General features: G+C 30.4%; 1 protein-coding gene across 2 annotated transcripts in view; it reads right to left on the reverse strand.

Annotated features, from left to right (window-relative positions):
- Positions 1-9777: 9777 nt before the first annotated feature.
- The window catches only part of LOC129963667 (zinc finger protein 423-like), a 206825-nt gene continuing 199217 nt past the window's right edge, over positions 9778-17385 (reverse strand). For both annotated transcript variants that reach the window (XM_056078163.1, XM_056078164.1), the window contains 2 exons: positions 14550-14747; positions 9778-13578 (listed from right to left, as the gene is read on the reverse strand). In XM_056078163.1, the coding sequence (XP_055934138.1) occupies positions 10444-13578; positions 14550-14747 (3333 nt within the window). In that variant the 3' untranslated portion in view covers positions 9778-10443. The remainder of the gene's footprint in view (positions 13579-14549; positions 14748-17385) is intronic.

Raw genomic sequence — 17385 nt, forward strand, 5'->3', positions numbered from 1 at the left:
ATTATTGACTGATCGCATTCCAATGTTTCTCTCCAGGTTTTGTGTACCAAATCAGTATGTATTCTAAAACTCCTATGTGTTTTAACTTATGTATTCCATTAGTAATTTACAACTGTAATCTATCAACCATTAACAGACTTTGAAGTCCAAGTGACGTCATTTTGAATTTTTTTTATTTATTTATTTATTTTCAAAGTATAGCAAGGAAATCGAAATTAATGTTTTTTTTATAAATACTTTATTATATTTCCAAAATCTTTAATTTATCTGAAAATACATTTTTTTAAAATGTTTTTCTGTCCATTTTTCGATTATTTTGATTTCAAAAGAATAAAAAGGTTTCATTTTTCAATATTTTCGTTTTGCTTTTTTAAACATACGTTATAAGTAGTTCCCCAAAATTCAGGCTTTAAATTAATTTAAGTATTAACATATATGAAATTTTGTTACTTAGATATTTTTAAATGTATTTTTCATGCCTATTCATGTTTTGTTTCATTTTTTAATTTATTTTCTCAGTTTTTAGGATCGGGAAACAATTTTTTGATAACAATGGGGATGCTAAATTTATTCCTCCTCCAAAAAAAAAAAAAAAATAGACACTAAAATTTAAAAAAAGGAGAAATTTTGCATTCATAATTAAAATACAACAATTTGCATAGTCAGGATGTAAATTTTATACTTTTAAAATTTACATTTGTTAATTTTATACTTGTTAAAATATTAGATTGAGAAAACAAACAAAAAAATTATATAATGCAAGTGCTAAATATCTTTTAGGATTATTTTCTTTAATATATTGCAAGCTAATTGAGAGAATTTAGTTTACAAAATTATGACAATAGTCATAATAAGAACTTTTTGAGAACAGGGGGGGGGGGGGGAAAGCACGTTGTTTTTAAATCTGATTTGAACGCTTAAATCAAGGAAATTTAAATGAGCTGTTTACAAAACACCTTATTGATCAAATCGATTAATATTAAGTTTTATTCATGTATCTTTTCCGTCAAATCAATAATTTTATATTACATATTCTATTTTCAATAAGTAAAATAAATAAATAAACTTTCAGTCTTTTGTCGTTACACATTATACCAGAGAAATGATATAACATAACACTTGTAGTTGGCAAGAAACATTTTAACTTCGGTATTTTGATCCAACAATTTAAAATGGATTTTTTTAAGTTTTAAAGAATAGAAAACAGAAAAATATTTCATCTTTGGTAATTTAAGACATCTTTTCATGCTTCATATTGAAGATCCTCATCATTAATTACATTTTCTGTGTTATAGGGTAATTAGCTGTGTAGGACTCTTTGTATTATCTTACATTTCGGTTGATTACAGGGTTTTACTTACATACTTTCTTAGAAATCTCTCAAATAATATAAATAATTTTTTTTTAATATCAAGAACGTATTAATTTTCTATTTGCCTATTTAATTAGCACTTTCTACGAAATATAGATTCTTGAAGTTTCATAATATAACCATTTTTCAGAGGTTTGATCATATTTTAACAAATATAACGAATCTCTCAACAATTTAAGCTAAACATTTGGGGATTTTTTAAAAATTCTTTTTATGTAATATTTTTGTATTCTTATAAAAACAAATTCATCATCATTAAAGGCTTAAAAAGCTTTTACAGTCACTTTTTTTTCTTAATTGTGCTGCAAATTTCAATAATTGCTGGATTCCTGAATTTTCTATCTAGCTTAGCGTAGAATTCACATTTTGGTGGCTTTTGTCCTATTTCTTACACAATTGAGCTTCTATGATATTGATATTGATTCTATGATATTGATATTGACATCCAGAAGTTAAAGCTGGTTTGTAAGACCACCAAAATAAATTACCAGTTCTATTCTGTTCTTTTTTTTTTTTTTTTTTTAGAAATCTATTTGTCAATTTGCGTTAAGCTAATTTAACGCTAGCACAGTTTTTTTTTTTTTTTTTACTTTCTTGTATATATATACGAAGTACAGAGTAGGGCTGTGCCGATTTTCAATTTATTGAAAAAAAAATCGATTTTCCTATGTCGATTTTCAAAAAATATCAATATAACGACATCGTGATCTTGAATAACAATTCACGATGAATTGCGATACAATAAATCGATATCCACAATTAATTTTCGTTTTCGATTTCTTTTTTTTTTTTTTTTTTTTTTTTTTTTGGTTACCGGTTAGTATTTATTTTTGATGCTCTGCATTCTTTTTCACTTTCATACATAATTTTTGTTAATATTTCTATAAATTTTGTCATGTTTTAATATATAAAAATACTTGTTTTAAGCAAGTCATTTTGGAAAAAATTGCTTTCTGTTCCCTAATGAAGTGATACAATTATGGAAAAATAATTGCAGTTATCAGAAGGTTGCTGACTGTCCTTCATTTAATCGTTAAACATTCATCTTCAAAAATAAAAGCAAAAAAGATTAATTCAGTTTAAATGCACAATTTTATTCGCAGCTCACATTTTTACACTCAGACGTACCCACGTAAAAAAAAAAAAAAAAAAAAAAAAAAAAAAAAAAAAAAAAAAAAATTGTCCCTGCTTTGGCATTGACACACTTTATTAAAGGGATTTTAACAGAATTAGTTTTAATCAAAAGAAAGCAAATATTTTTATTATATAAATTGAAACTTCATTTTATTTGGAGTCGTTCTAATCAGTTCCATATGTTAAGAGTTGCTATTTATAACTTATAATAGCTATAAATAAATAATGATATCATGTATATCGAAAAATATCGATATGTGTTGGACGATATATCGCGATGATGAAGTTCGGTCATCGCCCAGCCCTAGTACATAGGAAATATTGTAATCATAAAAAAAAAGTCGGAATCTAGATGGAGGCGAATTTCCATGTTTCAGACCTCCTGGAGTTCAAAGACACATTTCTAGAATTATGTGTAGTGAATAGCTTATAAGCCAGTTTACAGCTGAGCTACCCGAGCAATTGCCTTTGTATCGTGGTCATGTTACTGGACTGCGAACCAGATGGTCCCAGGTTCTATCCTCGCTTGTCGCAAATCCACCACATATGTTTATCTGTTTGAGAATATGATAACAAAAGAATTCTTTGAACTAGATGGATGAAATTTGGTATATGGACTTACGACCAAATTTGTAGAATTCTGTCAAATTTTGAATGATGAAATTCTTTCTCAGAAAGTGTGTCTATCTAGCTGTTCAAGTACAAGGGAACTCGATAATAATAAAAATGCAAGAAGCTGGGTAGATAAGATTAAGTACTCAGGTTTACAATTTAAAATACAAATTTTTATAAAATTTCGAAATAAAACGAATGGCTTCTGTCAGACTACACTTTCTCATGGACGGAAACACAATAGTTCATAAACGCTATGGCTTAAATCAATGAAATTCGATTTGTTATCTTGTGACTACAACTGTAATTTCGTGCCAAATTTTGGTGTCAATCGATTGAAAAAAGGCATCCAAAATACATATTCTCACAATAGATTCAGTAAAAAAGCTAGATTCATGCTAATGATTTATACTTTGTAATTATCTTTTATCAATATCATGCAAGATATTCACGGTTTTACCCAAGATCCGCAATTTTATATGGGTGGGGGTGGGGGGATTTTTTGGACGGTATGCTGGGAAGTTTTGGGGAATCACTCTTGCTGATTCCAAAAAAGTTTCTTGAGTCTTTCGCATCAAATCTTTTTTTGAAGCAAAACTATTACGATGTATGCAACCCATTACACGAGTATGCACAAAAAGTCCTTTTAGTATCTGCTCTTTGAAAATGTCTCTATAATATAGGGTGTTCATTAATTATTGTCGGGGTTTCCGTACCTCATAACTTTCGAATAAAAAATATTACGCAAAAACCGATTACATATGCGTAAATTAAAACTCAAAGAATTTTATTAATGATATTAAAATGTAAAGCTTGCACAATTTGCACTTTGTAGGCATTCAGTTGAAGGCGGTTATGGAGAACGTTCCATATCGTCGTATGTGCTCGGTCTTCCCGCTCCCTTTCGGTGTAGAACGCTACCAGTTTCCTGAAATTGTGTTAACCAGCGTCTGATAGAATTATCCGAAGGAGGATCTTTCTTGTACGTGGTCCTGAAGCGACGTTGAGTAGTTATGACTGATTTAGTTTCAAAAAACCACAATACACACATTGCTTTTTCTTGCACGGTCGCCATTTTTATTTATGACGTCATAATTACCCAGACTGCAAATGCGCTAAGATCGCATTGTTGCCACGTAAAATTCTTTGAGTTGTAATTTACGAATACGTAATCGGTTTTTGTGTAATATTTTTTATTTGAAAGTTATGAGGTACGGAAACCCCGACAATAATTAATAAACACCCTATATTATCTATGTATTATAAAAAACATGCCCCACTTTCAGGGCTCAATTTTTAGCAAGAAAAAAAGTTTCTTTTACTCTTTAAAATACGACATTTAATAATTATAAACATTTAACGTGACTGTTACAGTTGTATTATTTGCTGTCTCAAGGTTTTATCAAGCTCCTAATAAATAAAATATGAAGTTCATAAGCTCTTCATGAGACTACTAAAGTATGTTTTACGTGTTCCATCAAGTTCGCTGCAGATGAATTTTGCAGATTCCCTGTAGAAAGCGAATTGCATGCATGGATAAATCCTGTCTATGTATGACAGTGTGTTTATAAAGATAATTGGAGCAAAAAATCAGATATTATTATTCTATAATTAAATTCAGGATATACAAATCTTTGCATGTTGCACAGAAATGACTTTGAGAGATTAAATTTTTTGAATTTTCTATAGATAAAAACCTTCCGTTGATTCTCTCTCTCTCTCTCAAACACACACACACACAATTTTGAATATTAAAATGTTCTGCTGAAGGTAAATCATCAAAAACTCTCTGTTATGCTGTGTTATTTTTGTTAAAAAAAAAATCTAGTAATTTGGTTTTATGAAACTCATTACGTGATTGAAACAGTATTTTTGATTTTTTTTTGACAATTGATTTAAAGGAAATTATCTTTAATAATTTAATTTCAAGATGCTTTAATTTAATAAATTTTTGAAAAGACCACCCCCTCTGGCTTTATAAATTAAACAGTTTCATATTTTAACATTTTTTATATTTTAACAATTAGTTATCATTATTTTTATCTACTATTTTTCGTACTTCTGTCCTCCTTTCTAGGTTTTTTTTTCCAATTATCTGGGTAAAACAGCCAATAATCACTGATTTGATTCTTTGTTTATTACTTGCTTCTATTTACAATTAGCATCGTGGAGTTATTTAATTTGGGTTCAAAATGCTCTAGGTTTTCTTTTCATTTCAATGATTTGACTTATGAAAATTATACAGTTTCTGATTGGTTTACCAATAAATTAATTAATTATTCGTTAAAATCAGGTTTGACTTGACGAATGATAGTATTATGTTCTCTCTCTCTTTTCTTTTATCTGTAATTACCTTATTATAAGCTTTCTTTCTGAGGAAAAACGATGCAGATACGGTAATTAACAATAATAATTGCAGTCTTGTTTCAGTTCTGATTGCATAATTAACTTTACATAAGAAAAACAAATATCACCATCTATCACTAAAAATTTGATCTTTTTTACTCCTTGATTGGTTTGTAGAATTGTTCTAATGACTTCGCTTAAGTGAGACAAGAAGAAATCGAATTGAAAAAAAAAGTACATATGTATTACCAGTATGTCTGCAATTAATCGCCAAAGATGTCTTGTTTATAGCAACCAACGATTAATAACCAAAGATGTCATGTTAGTCTGCTGACTATGTTCGTTAATCAGATACGATTCAACACTGGAACCAAGTTCACCAATGGCATGCAGTTAATACATAAGCGAAAAAAAAAAAGAAAAAAAAATGGACACTTGTTTGAAACCTTATAGCATGATAATGTTTTAGATTCAGTTCGTCTATCTTTATGCTATTTCTAATATTTATTCCTAATTATATATCAACGATAAAGTGAACGCTGAAAAAAATACATTCAACACCGTCGCACCGTGCGTGAATCAATAAATCGACTTCTTAAACAACAACAACAAAAAAAAAAAAAAAAAAAAAGAAATTGAAAATAAATTTAGAAGTATTTCGAAAATTTAATTAAAATTAGAGAAAAAAAAAATAGAATGAAAAGAAAATTATCATCACTACAGAATTATATTTGGAATTTTAAAGTGGTTTAAAAATGGTTTTTCGCAAGAGTATGCTTTAAGGTTATTTTAAAATTTTAATTTACTTAAAAGTTTTATTAATTTTTAAAAAATAATAAAAGATTAAATTATCAAGATATTATCGAATTCAATATTTCATAATTAATAATAGTGTATTCTTTACAATATTATGCATTTACATTTACGAAAGTGTATTCAGTAACTTATAAACGTGATTAATATATATAATGTTAAAATCTATGCTAATGTTTTTTATTATATATTATCTTGTATTATAACATATTATATATATAGATTTTACATAAACTCCGAAGAGTAGACACTAAAATTCTTCCTGGTGAAATCAGCTAATTTGTTGTATTTTCTTTAACCAGTTAACTATTTTTGACGAGTATACTCGTCATGAAAAAATTGCAACATTTTATGTTATGACGAGTTTATTCGTCAGGAGTGAAAAGAAGGAAGTTTAATTACACTTTCAGTGAAATCTTAAACATATTCCTAAATTTCACGATGTTTAAAATATTTTGAGGCCAAGTTGAAATCAAAGGAAAAAATAAAAGATTATTATGCCATGCTTTGCTCAATATATTTCTCTAACAGCAAATTAAAATAATAAATTATTTTTTTATGTTTCTTTTTGTTTTGGGCAAAACTCAAAGAAGGCAAGTTTTTCTGTCCATCTATTTCCATTTGAATTCCATACTTCCAAAATGTAACTAACTAGATGGATGGAATTCTTGATATGGTATTTCCAAAACATTCGTGGATATGTATATGAAATTTATTGCACAATTCCAAGATGCAGAATATTAGTTTTTTTTTTATTTAGCATGATCTTATTCGTTCGAGAGGAGCACCTTAAATTTGGGAATGAAAAGCTGCCAGATAAGTAAATGAATTCTCACTTCAGATGTAATAAAGGATCCGTAACATTTGGAGGCCACTTCCCTTTAGGCATTATGGATCAGTTACAGAACCTATATTTAGTATTCAGGTATCCTTATGCTATGACAGGGTAGGGGATATATTTTTTTTATACGTAAAAAAAAAAAAAATGTTGGTTAAAGTAAATAAATAAATATGACTATTGAAATAAAAATAAATAAAAGTCGTTTCATTACAAAATAATTTCAAATTACACATACTCTGTATTTGACGAGTATACTCGTCATCGCTAAGTTTTTGTGATACAATTTAGATACGCATTTCCCGAAGTGGTCGAAATAGTTAACTGATTAATTGCTATGACTTTGAATTTAAAAAAAAACTCCATCAGAATCTTAATAGAATTTGATGGCATAATTCTATAGGAATGGAAATCTTATCCAAGATGGGCTGTATTATTATTTACCTTTTAATCATTTGATTTGGAAAATCGAATTAAGTGTTCTGACAATTTCTGTGTTTCTTCTGATACAGAAATCAACAGTAATAAGATTCAAAGATAGCAAAAAAAGATAGATGTGTAGGAACGGACAAAATACATGATTCTTGGCTATAGACTCAAAATCTCAAGAATTTTTCTGACACTTTTTTAATCTAAACATGCTTTAAAGGAGTGAGGGAGGGGGGCAATATCATGATCTTTGGATTTGCTACACATGAAAATTAAGGGTAGTAGAATAATTGTTCCTCGCTACATCTTCTGAAAAAAAAAATGTACAGAAATAAACAGAAAACATATTTCGATAGGCACTCTTTATTTGGACACACATGTTGAAATCAATAATTCCGTTGCATGCGTTTCACGATTATTCAACATCTGAGCACATAATCGCATTCTTCGATACACATGCCGCGAGTTTTACAAAGAATAGGAAATAAATATTCAACAGATCCATATACAACATACAACTTCTATGATACAACATTTCAGGAAGCCCAGTTTAAAAACAAAATATGTACACAAAAGATCATAAATAAAATTCAGTAGTTCGAACTTATGTACAATTTCCCACACAGCTTCCGTAGGAAATTATTTCATGCAGGTGTATAAAAATACACCAGAATGAAGCGAAGGACACTTGCAGTAGCGTAGCACCATGCTTGCAGCAGAAAAGTAACTCTGCAAACATTACTTATGTTACATATGAGTACACATTAGCTTTTGCTTGTTGAGATGAATAAATTTTAAATGAATTAGATTTGAGAACATGGCAATCTCGCCAAATTTGAAAAGTATTAGCTGGTATCTCGCCAAATGTGGCTATCTAGGAACAATTGAACGATCGGCAGCTAAATCATAGGCTTGCGTAAATTTCGCGGAAAAAGTATCATATTCTCAAATCTAATTTTTTTTTCAATGAATGTGGAATAAAATTTTCATTGCATAATATATAGTACAAAATCTGCCAAGAAATCTTAAAAGATGCACTATAACATCAAACAAATTTTAATTTAACTTTTCAATGAATCGACTGGGACAGGGAAATAATAGCATATTATTTATAGAATGGAATATTACTCAAAGCTCCAATGAGTGAATATGTTAAAAACAAATGCATCGTTTAAATAAAGGGAAAATGCATTCTGATATAAGCGGGTGCTGATCCGAAGAATTGCAGTCTTCCACCGGCTTTCGTTATGGAGAAAACTAAAGCAATAACTAGATTATAGCAGTCTTTTAGCCTTTATATCAGTCATTTTATTACCCATTATTTTAATAGAGCTTTCTAATCTATCAGAAAGGTAAATTTACTCCGACATTTCGTCATAAACGGCTGCTGTCATAGAAATAGGTTCAACTCAAGTTTTAGAGAGCGATATTAGGCAGGAATGTACTGAATACCAGTACATTTATTTAGCAACAAATGAAAATTGCATTTCTACCACATTATCGGTACTCAAAAAAAGTGGGGATCCCGTTTCCATGACGATTGCCATTACGGTGACTGTCTGACAGGGCTAATTTCCAATAGATAGAAGTTTTCCAAATCTTCTCCCAGCAGGTTTTTTTTAGTTAGAGTTGAAGATACGGCATTACTGAAACAATAGCTCGCCAAATTTGGTAATCTATTTTAAGTGCCGCAAACAGATACAATGGTAGCCACCATAATTATTAGCAAAAGAATTGCCAATTTGGCAATGGTTCACTATCGTATTTTCGAGTCTTACCGGATTTTCTCACCTTAAATGAAAGCACAGTTTACTTCAACTTTAACTATTATTACCAACCAATACATCATTTACTCAGTCTAAGAAAACTTTCAGCAGATTCTGCATTATGCAAAATAATATCATCTCTACAGCACTTAAACTGATTCTTCTTTTAGATCTTAGTTTTAACAATATTGAGACTGTATTTACAAATTGAGATAAGTACTGAGAATAAGAATTTGTCAGGTAAATGAATTGTAACCACACATAAACGTAATCTTGTAAATATACGAAATAAAAACGAAACAAATATTTTATTACAAAATCGATGCTTAAAACATCTATAAATTAAAATTATAAACAAATTTTTATTCTTAAAAGATAATTAAAAATAAATTATGATTAAAAATTAAGTTCAAATTTAGATAAAACAAAATACAATCATTTTTTTTTTCAATTAAATAGCACTGAAAAAAAGTTATTTTTCAAAAATTTCGGCTTTAGTTCCATATAATACTTTTTTCTTTCTTATGCAGTCACTGGATAAAAAAGAAAGAAAAAACATAATTTATGGCATTTTGATTATGCTAAAGATAGATAAAAACTTCTAAGCATCAACCTCTTCTTTAAATATCAACAAAATTTCTCATTAACGTTCTATGAAGAAATTGCTGCATATTTAACTTAAGAATTTGATCAGCTATAACAAAATCCAACATTTTTTTTGTTAGGGTTCAATCACAAGTGGCACTGAAAATTGAAAGAATTGTATTATAATTCCACTCGATTTCACTTCTGTTTAAAATAGGAAAAATAATCAATATGTTCATACATAGTCTCAAAATTTTCGAATAAATATATTAAATTTTATGCCTAATAGCATTCATTAATAAAAAGGTTTTAAATCATCAAGGCGCGCAAAGCTGCTTCTGAAAGAAAGAGGGTATTCAATGTTTCGATGTCCTATTAATTTCTGGTTTTTAAATATTCACAATCATATTCAGAATATATGTTCTTCTAAATATGCACAATCACACACATACACACAAAATAATAGATATTTTCTTTGGTCCAATAATTGCAATACTTTTTTTAAAGGATGCGTGAAATCTTTTTTACACATCCTCTTCCCCTTGAAATCATGCAACTGTCTGGGCTGCCGAAGCATGGGTCTCAGCGGGCTCTTCAACGATTGATAACGGAGAATCTCTGGTGTCACTATCTGCTTCCAGATTGCTGTCACCATCACTACTGTCGAGGTCCTTTGTGTCACCAGAACTGGAACTTTGGCCGAGTGAGGACTCCGACAAGTCGTCTTCAACTGAACTTGTTCTGACATCGTGGTCCTTGAGGAGATGCTGATCTCGAGCTTCTGAACTCTCGAACACTTCGTTGCATACAGAGCAGGGATGATCGAAGTTCTTATTGTGAGCTCCCACCAAGTGGCTCTTCAGTTCAGCAAGGGACTGGAAAGTTTCGGTGCACAGTTCGCACGGATGTGTGGTAGATGTGATGTGGAGCCTCATGTGCTCTTTAACATGACACTTTCTAGAGAAGTATTTTCCGCAGTGAGGGCACATGAAAGGTTTCAGTCCCGTGTGAGATTTCATGTGGGATTTGCGGTTTTCCTTCCTTGTGAACTTCTTTTTACATATGTGGCATTCATAAGGCTTGCGCCCATTGTGCGATCGCATGTGTATATTTAGGTTCTTAGCCATTGTGAACACTTTATCGCACTTTGTACAAGGGAAATTGGTGCCAAGTTTATGCATACGCATATGCCCTTGCAGATTGCTCAAACATGGGAATACTTGATCACATTCTGTACAGGGAAAAGTATTCTTACTGTCTTGTAGATCACTGTCACCATGTTCTTTGAAATGATGCTGTTGCATGTCCACTGGGGAATCGAACACTTCAGGACACAGCGAACACTTGAGACTTGATTTTTGTTCATGTGATTTGGATTGAGTTGGAAGATGCTCCTTTGAAGATAAACTGTTACCACTTTCATTGCTCTGATTATGAGCAGGATCTTCGCTGGAATGGGAGAACGCCAGATGATTATCTAATTCAGCTCTGAAGAAAAATTTTTGATGACACAGCGTGCAATCGAATGGCCTGGAGTCCATGCCATGTTCGATCATGTGCTGTTGTATGAGATGGGGAGCTGTGAAAACTACATTGCACAAATAACAACCATAGCTTGAAGAACCTTCAAAAGTATGTTCAATTAAGTGACATTGAAGCTTTGCTGGCGAATCGAAAACTTTCTTACAAATATGACAGAAATGATTAATACCTTCTTTATCAACGTGCGTTTTTACATGAGCATGCACTTCAGCTTTAGTGCTAAAAGATTTTTGGCATGCAATACATATATAGGATTTAGCATGACTTAATTTATGATTTTCTAGTTCTGAAATGCTCTCAAATTTAACATTGCATTGTAAACATCGAATGTCTTTCGCGTGAAAGCATTCTTTACACATATAGGAATGACTGTCCTGTTTTCCAGTAATGATTAGTTGATCCATGATGCTTTTCTTCCTGCAAACACAGCAAGAATATAATGATTCTGCTTCTTTTAGGTGGTGTTTTGCATGCATCTGAACATCTATTTCCGACATAAGTGTTTGGCGGCATATAACGCAAGGTGCTGGTAAACCTTGTGGATTATGTTGATGCAAATGAGCATGGAAATGATCTTCCAGTTTTAATGTGGTGTGGCAAGTAACGCATGTGCTATCTGTCACAACTTTGCAGTGTGAAAGCTTGTGTTCAGCAAGTGTGGCAGCAGATGGGCACACCTCATCACAAATATTGCATTTGTGCTTGCTCGGACTGACAACGTGAGTTTTCATGTGGTGCTCCAAGTCTGTCCTGGATTTACAGGTTTCATTACAATAAGCACAATGCAAACTCACATGCGTAGGTTTTTGTGAACCTGAATTTCGGATGTTGTGAATCTGACGTCTGTGTGCATTTAAAGAAGATTCAACAGTAAAACTAATGTCACACATATCACATTTTAGTAACTTTTTTGGAGTTGAGTTGAAGTTATCACTTTCAACTCTAGGTTTTAAACTCAAGTTCTGTACGGCGTCTGTTTCATTTTGAGCCAAAGGTACAATTGACTCTCCAGCGTGTTTCTCCTGGATATGCCGATCTCGTAGAAACTCTACTTGAAAATCTTCCCTGCAAAAATTACAAGGAAATCTTTGGTGAGATTGGAAATGACTCTGAAGCATGGCCTCAGATGAAAAACAAAGGTTGCAAAGGTTACATCTAAACGACTGTAATTTAGTTAAATGAGTCATTTTGACGTGGTACGCAAACTCTATATCAGTTCTGAACATCATATTGCATGAAGTGCACTTATACAGACAGCAAGAATTGCTGTGTTTCATGGAGAAATGGAGTTGTATGTTCACTTTAGATTCAAACATATCTTTACAGAGGGAACACTTGTACAGCTGCTGAGCGTGGGTTTCCAAAAGATGCCTCTGCAAGTGATCTGGCTTCACAAATGTTTTCATACAGCTCTGACAACCATATTCTGTTATAGTGGACAAAAAGTGTTTTGCGATGTGGTTGTCTAAATGTTCTTCAGTCGGAAATTTTCCATCACATTCAAAGCAACTGTAAGGAGTTTTCAACATTCCAGAATCTATGTGAATCTTTAGGTGTTCGCGGAATGATTCGAAATCTGGAAAATAAGCAGCACACTGATTGCAAATACAAGGCCCATTACTGTAGCAGGATGTATTCAAGCCATTAATCAGTGTTACATCTGGTGGCACAGAGAGCCTAGGACTTGGTTCTTTGCTTCTTGGTGGCATACTTCTTTCAGTGTTATGGCTGGAAGCATTCATTTCTTTGTTGTGGGATCGCAGGAAGGGTGAAGTACGAGCAGGAAAACCTCTTCCATATGAGCAAAATTTTTCTGGGTATTTCAACATTGAGACATCGTTGAAGCTGTGTATTGTTAAAGTGTGTTTCTGAAGAGCAGATACGCTGTTAAACTTCATCATGCAGTATTCACAGCCATAGGAATCTGAGGAAGGAGAGATGGTTTTTCTACTGTTGGTATCCGGCGTCAATCTTGGGTTACTCAGAGGGCTTGAGGAAGAAGCTGCTGTTGATGATTCAGTACTATTGTTCATCTGAACATGGGTTTCCTGCATATGCTTCTGCAAAGAATCCATTGTGGGGAACTCATTCTTTGTACAGAAGCCACAAGAAAACTGAGCAGATTGTGTATCTTCATGTATCTGAAAAAAAATATTGCAGTTGTCATTATCTGTAATTAATAATATAGCCTGAATATAAAACCCTAAAAAATTATCTTGATTGATTTTCCACTGCTATCAGTTTAATTTCATTTCAGATATAATTATTATTTTAATATTAATTTTAGAAGAAATATTAAATTAATTTAACAACATATTTATTTAATATTATTCATATTATTTTAATATTAGAGGTATTAGAAAGAGAACGATGCATATTGATTATTCGAGTACTTCCAATAAAAGACAAATCTACAATTGTATTTATCAACATCAAGTTGAAATATCAAAATTTTGAAGTATCTTGTTAATTCTTCATATTTTAATTATTCCAAAAAGTTAGCGTACATTTTTGAAATATCCATCAGTAGAAACAGAGGAAAAATAGAGGCCGATGAAAAGAGTATTAATAAGATTGACTTAAGAAAGACATTCCCTTCATAAAAGTAATGTTTTTCATCTAAAATTTAACTCTACAAGCAACAAACACTTCAGAAAAAAACAACCTCTCCAATGAATGTCGAAATTATTATCTGTGTGAAGGCATCTTAATGTTAACTATATTGCACACTGAGGCGTAATTGTATCATTGGATATTTTCATGTCTTTACGTCCACTGTAATATCGCGTCCTTTTAGTGCTTTAAATAGAGATTGGAATCTTAAAATTCAATTCAATTTTTTTTAATAAAAATTAATTTTAATTAGTCCAAATTAAATTAACCTAATTTAATTGGTCAAAATTTAATTTGCTGAGTTATTATTTTCTGAATTTCTGATACGAATTAATAGTTATACACTCATCATTTCACGCAATTTAGTTTGAAATATAAAAACGCTATAATTATGGAATATACAATTAAATATCGCCAAAAAGATTTTTTAAAAAAATAAATTTAGTCAATATATCTGAAAAGAAAGGTGGATTTTTAATTTAAGAAGACGACACTCTACCTTTTTGTGCTGTTGCAAATCTTCCAAAGTCGAGAAAGTCTCCGAACATTCGGGGCACTTCCCCTGCGTCTCGGAGGGGTGATTCTTTTCCACGTGATTCTTCAGGCTATCGGGGTTGGAAAAGCTTTCCTGGCAGAAGTGGCATGGAAGGGTCTTCGCATGGTTTGAGGTGTCGTGCTCGTGGGTAGGGACATGCACCTGGAAAGATAACAAAGAAATTGATTACAATTTCGATCAAAATCCAGAATTCTTTCAGATAAGAAATGAAAATCGGAGATTTTAGCGATGTTTAAAGCCAATTGCCAAAGAAGAGATAAGTGGGAAAATAGAAGATTACGATTAGTTTTCCTTGGATTATTGTTCCGTTTTAAAAAGGACTATAGTGGAATGGAATTTCTCGTTTTAAATAAATAAATTTTTTATAGGAATCTATCTATTGTAATGGATCTTATAACACGATTTTGGGAAACATTTTGCATAGTTCTCCTCCGTTGTCATCTCTTAGAAACTATCCCTGTTTCATATAGTATATATGTTTCTTTTCCGAGTCTGTAGATGTATTATTCAACTCGCAGAAGTAGAAAAAGTGGGAGGTTTAAATTATAAATTCCTTACTTTAGAACACGAAAAAGTAATTCAAATTCGGTAAATTATCCTTCAACATAATATTTTTTTATTTTTTTAAATAGATGCAATAATTTAAAAGTTAGGGAATAATAAATGATTTTCAGCTCTTATCGACTGATTTATATGTTACATCTCGCTGGAAAGCTCTTATGACTTCTTTTTCAGACAACCTTTAACCTTTATGAAATTGGAAATTAAAGCCGGATTAAGTGATTATTTTTTCTTTTTTATATCCGAGATAAAAGAAATATTTGTTCGGATAACGAAGAAGAAACTTTTCCCTCTCTTCAAAATTTCTCACCATAAAGAGAGGACATTGAAAAACCACAACGAATTTAATGCATATTGGACTACATTATTTGGAAATCTATGACGAATTGATTGTCGAAACAGCGATACTACCACTAGGCCATAAATGAACGAATAATACATATTACCTTTAAAAGGGAATTAAATTTTACAGGGACGTTTAACAAATTCCTAAGAAAGATTTTTCATCGTTATTTTCTTAATTACTTTTGCAGATAAATAATGAAGAATCTAGAGTAATAAAAGTTTTTGCAATTACGCTATGCTTAGAAACTAGGTTAAAAAAATAGTCAGTAGCATATATGTATGAATATGAATAAATAAAATTTAAAATAAGTTTTACTTGCTATTCACAAATTGAAGATCTTAAAATTTTCAGATTAATAAATAAAAAAAAAAGTTTTGTAAGTCATATTTTTGAAATAAAATATTAATTTAAATAATTAATAAAGAATGAATTTTGAGATGTGTGAGACTGCCATTTTCATATAAAATTTAAAGTAGAATATTAGAAAAATTAGAATTCTACTAGATTTTCATAACATATATTTGCATTTTATTCTTAACGTACAAGGGATGCTAAAGCTGAATATAAGTGGCAGCAGTGCAAAATTTGTTATTACTAATTCGATGTATAGATGGCGCTACAAGGTTTCTCCATATCTTTTTGTAATCTGCTTTTTATCTTACAAATTTGAAATCTTAAAAACATTTTTTTTTCCAGTGAAAGTGTTTGATTTCAGCGGGTATTTTAGGAAAATTGTTTTCAAAACAAGGGCGAATCAAAATCTTAACTGTTAACATTGAATTTATTATGAATTATGTTTATTTTTTTCTCCCCTTTTTTAAAAAAAATCCATCAATGTAGTTTGTAAAATCTAACTTTTTCATGATTCACAGAAACATATTTCTAAAAACTAAATAATGCATGAAAAGTAAATTTTAATTCACTCAATATATAATTAAGACCCACATAAAAAATTTCTAAATACTCGCTCAGAAAATTAGAATTGTCCTTAAAATAGTTTTGTTGTTTTGTTATTTTTTTCCCCTTCTACTGAGCCGTACGATAAAGAAAATAAATTAATGTGATGTTGGACTGTAAAATAAGGAAAAAAAAAAAAAAAAAAAAAAAAAGACGACGAGACGAAAATATGAAATGTTCTTTGATTGGTTTATCATCAAAATGTATGCTTATATTCTACTGAAATAACATTCTACTAAATAAATTATTTAAAATTGATAATACAGATTTCAGTTAAGCATTAAAATAAAACTGCATATGTTTTATGTTTGGAGTTCTTTTAATAATTAAATGTCTTTTTCAGCAGAAAATTTTTATGAAAATTTTTTTGTGTGCATAAAAGTATCTCTAAAAGTTCAACTTTTAATTGAAATCACAAAATCATTGCAAATTTTGTTTGAATTAAATTTAAATCAGAAAAAATTAAAAAATTAAAATTAAATCGCTTAGAATATTTTAAATTTTTTAAAATTATGTATTTTTAATTTTTTAAAGATATATTTTGTTTTAAAGACATTTTTAAAATTCGTTTTTTTTCAAGTAATTATGATTTAATATATATGTATAAAAAATATCATTGCTTTAAATAAATAATTCATAAAAATGTCCAATAGAATCCACCGATCTCTTAAAGCAAGCAATGAAAATTCGGGTCTTTTTAAAACCACGAAAGAGATGAAAAAAAAAAAAAAAAAAAAAAATCAAGTACCGCATATAAATAAGTAGTGATATCTTGTGTAAGGAAAGTTACTGTTGAGAGATCCAGGAATGAATATCTTCATTTTGAAAAATGATAATGAATGAAATCTGTCCTTCCCCTTTCGTGTTCAGAAAAATCTCTCTTTTGTTTGTGTATTTTCTTTTTTCCTCTATGTG

This window comes from Argiope bruennichi, chromosome 3 (genome assembly GCF_947563725.1).
Source record: "Argiope bruennichi chromosome 3, qqArgBrue1.1, whole genome shotgun sequence".
Lineage (NCBI taxonomy): Eukaryota > Metazoa > Arthropoda > Arachnida > Araneae > Araneidae > Argiope > Argiope bruennichi.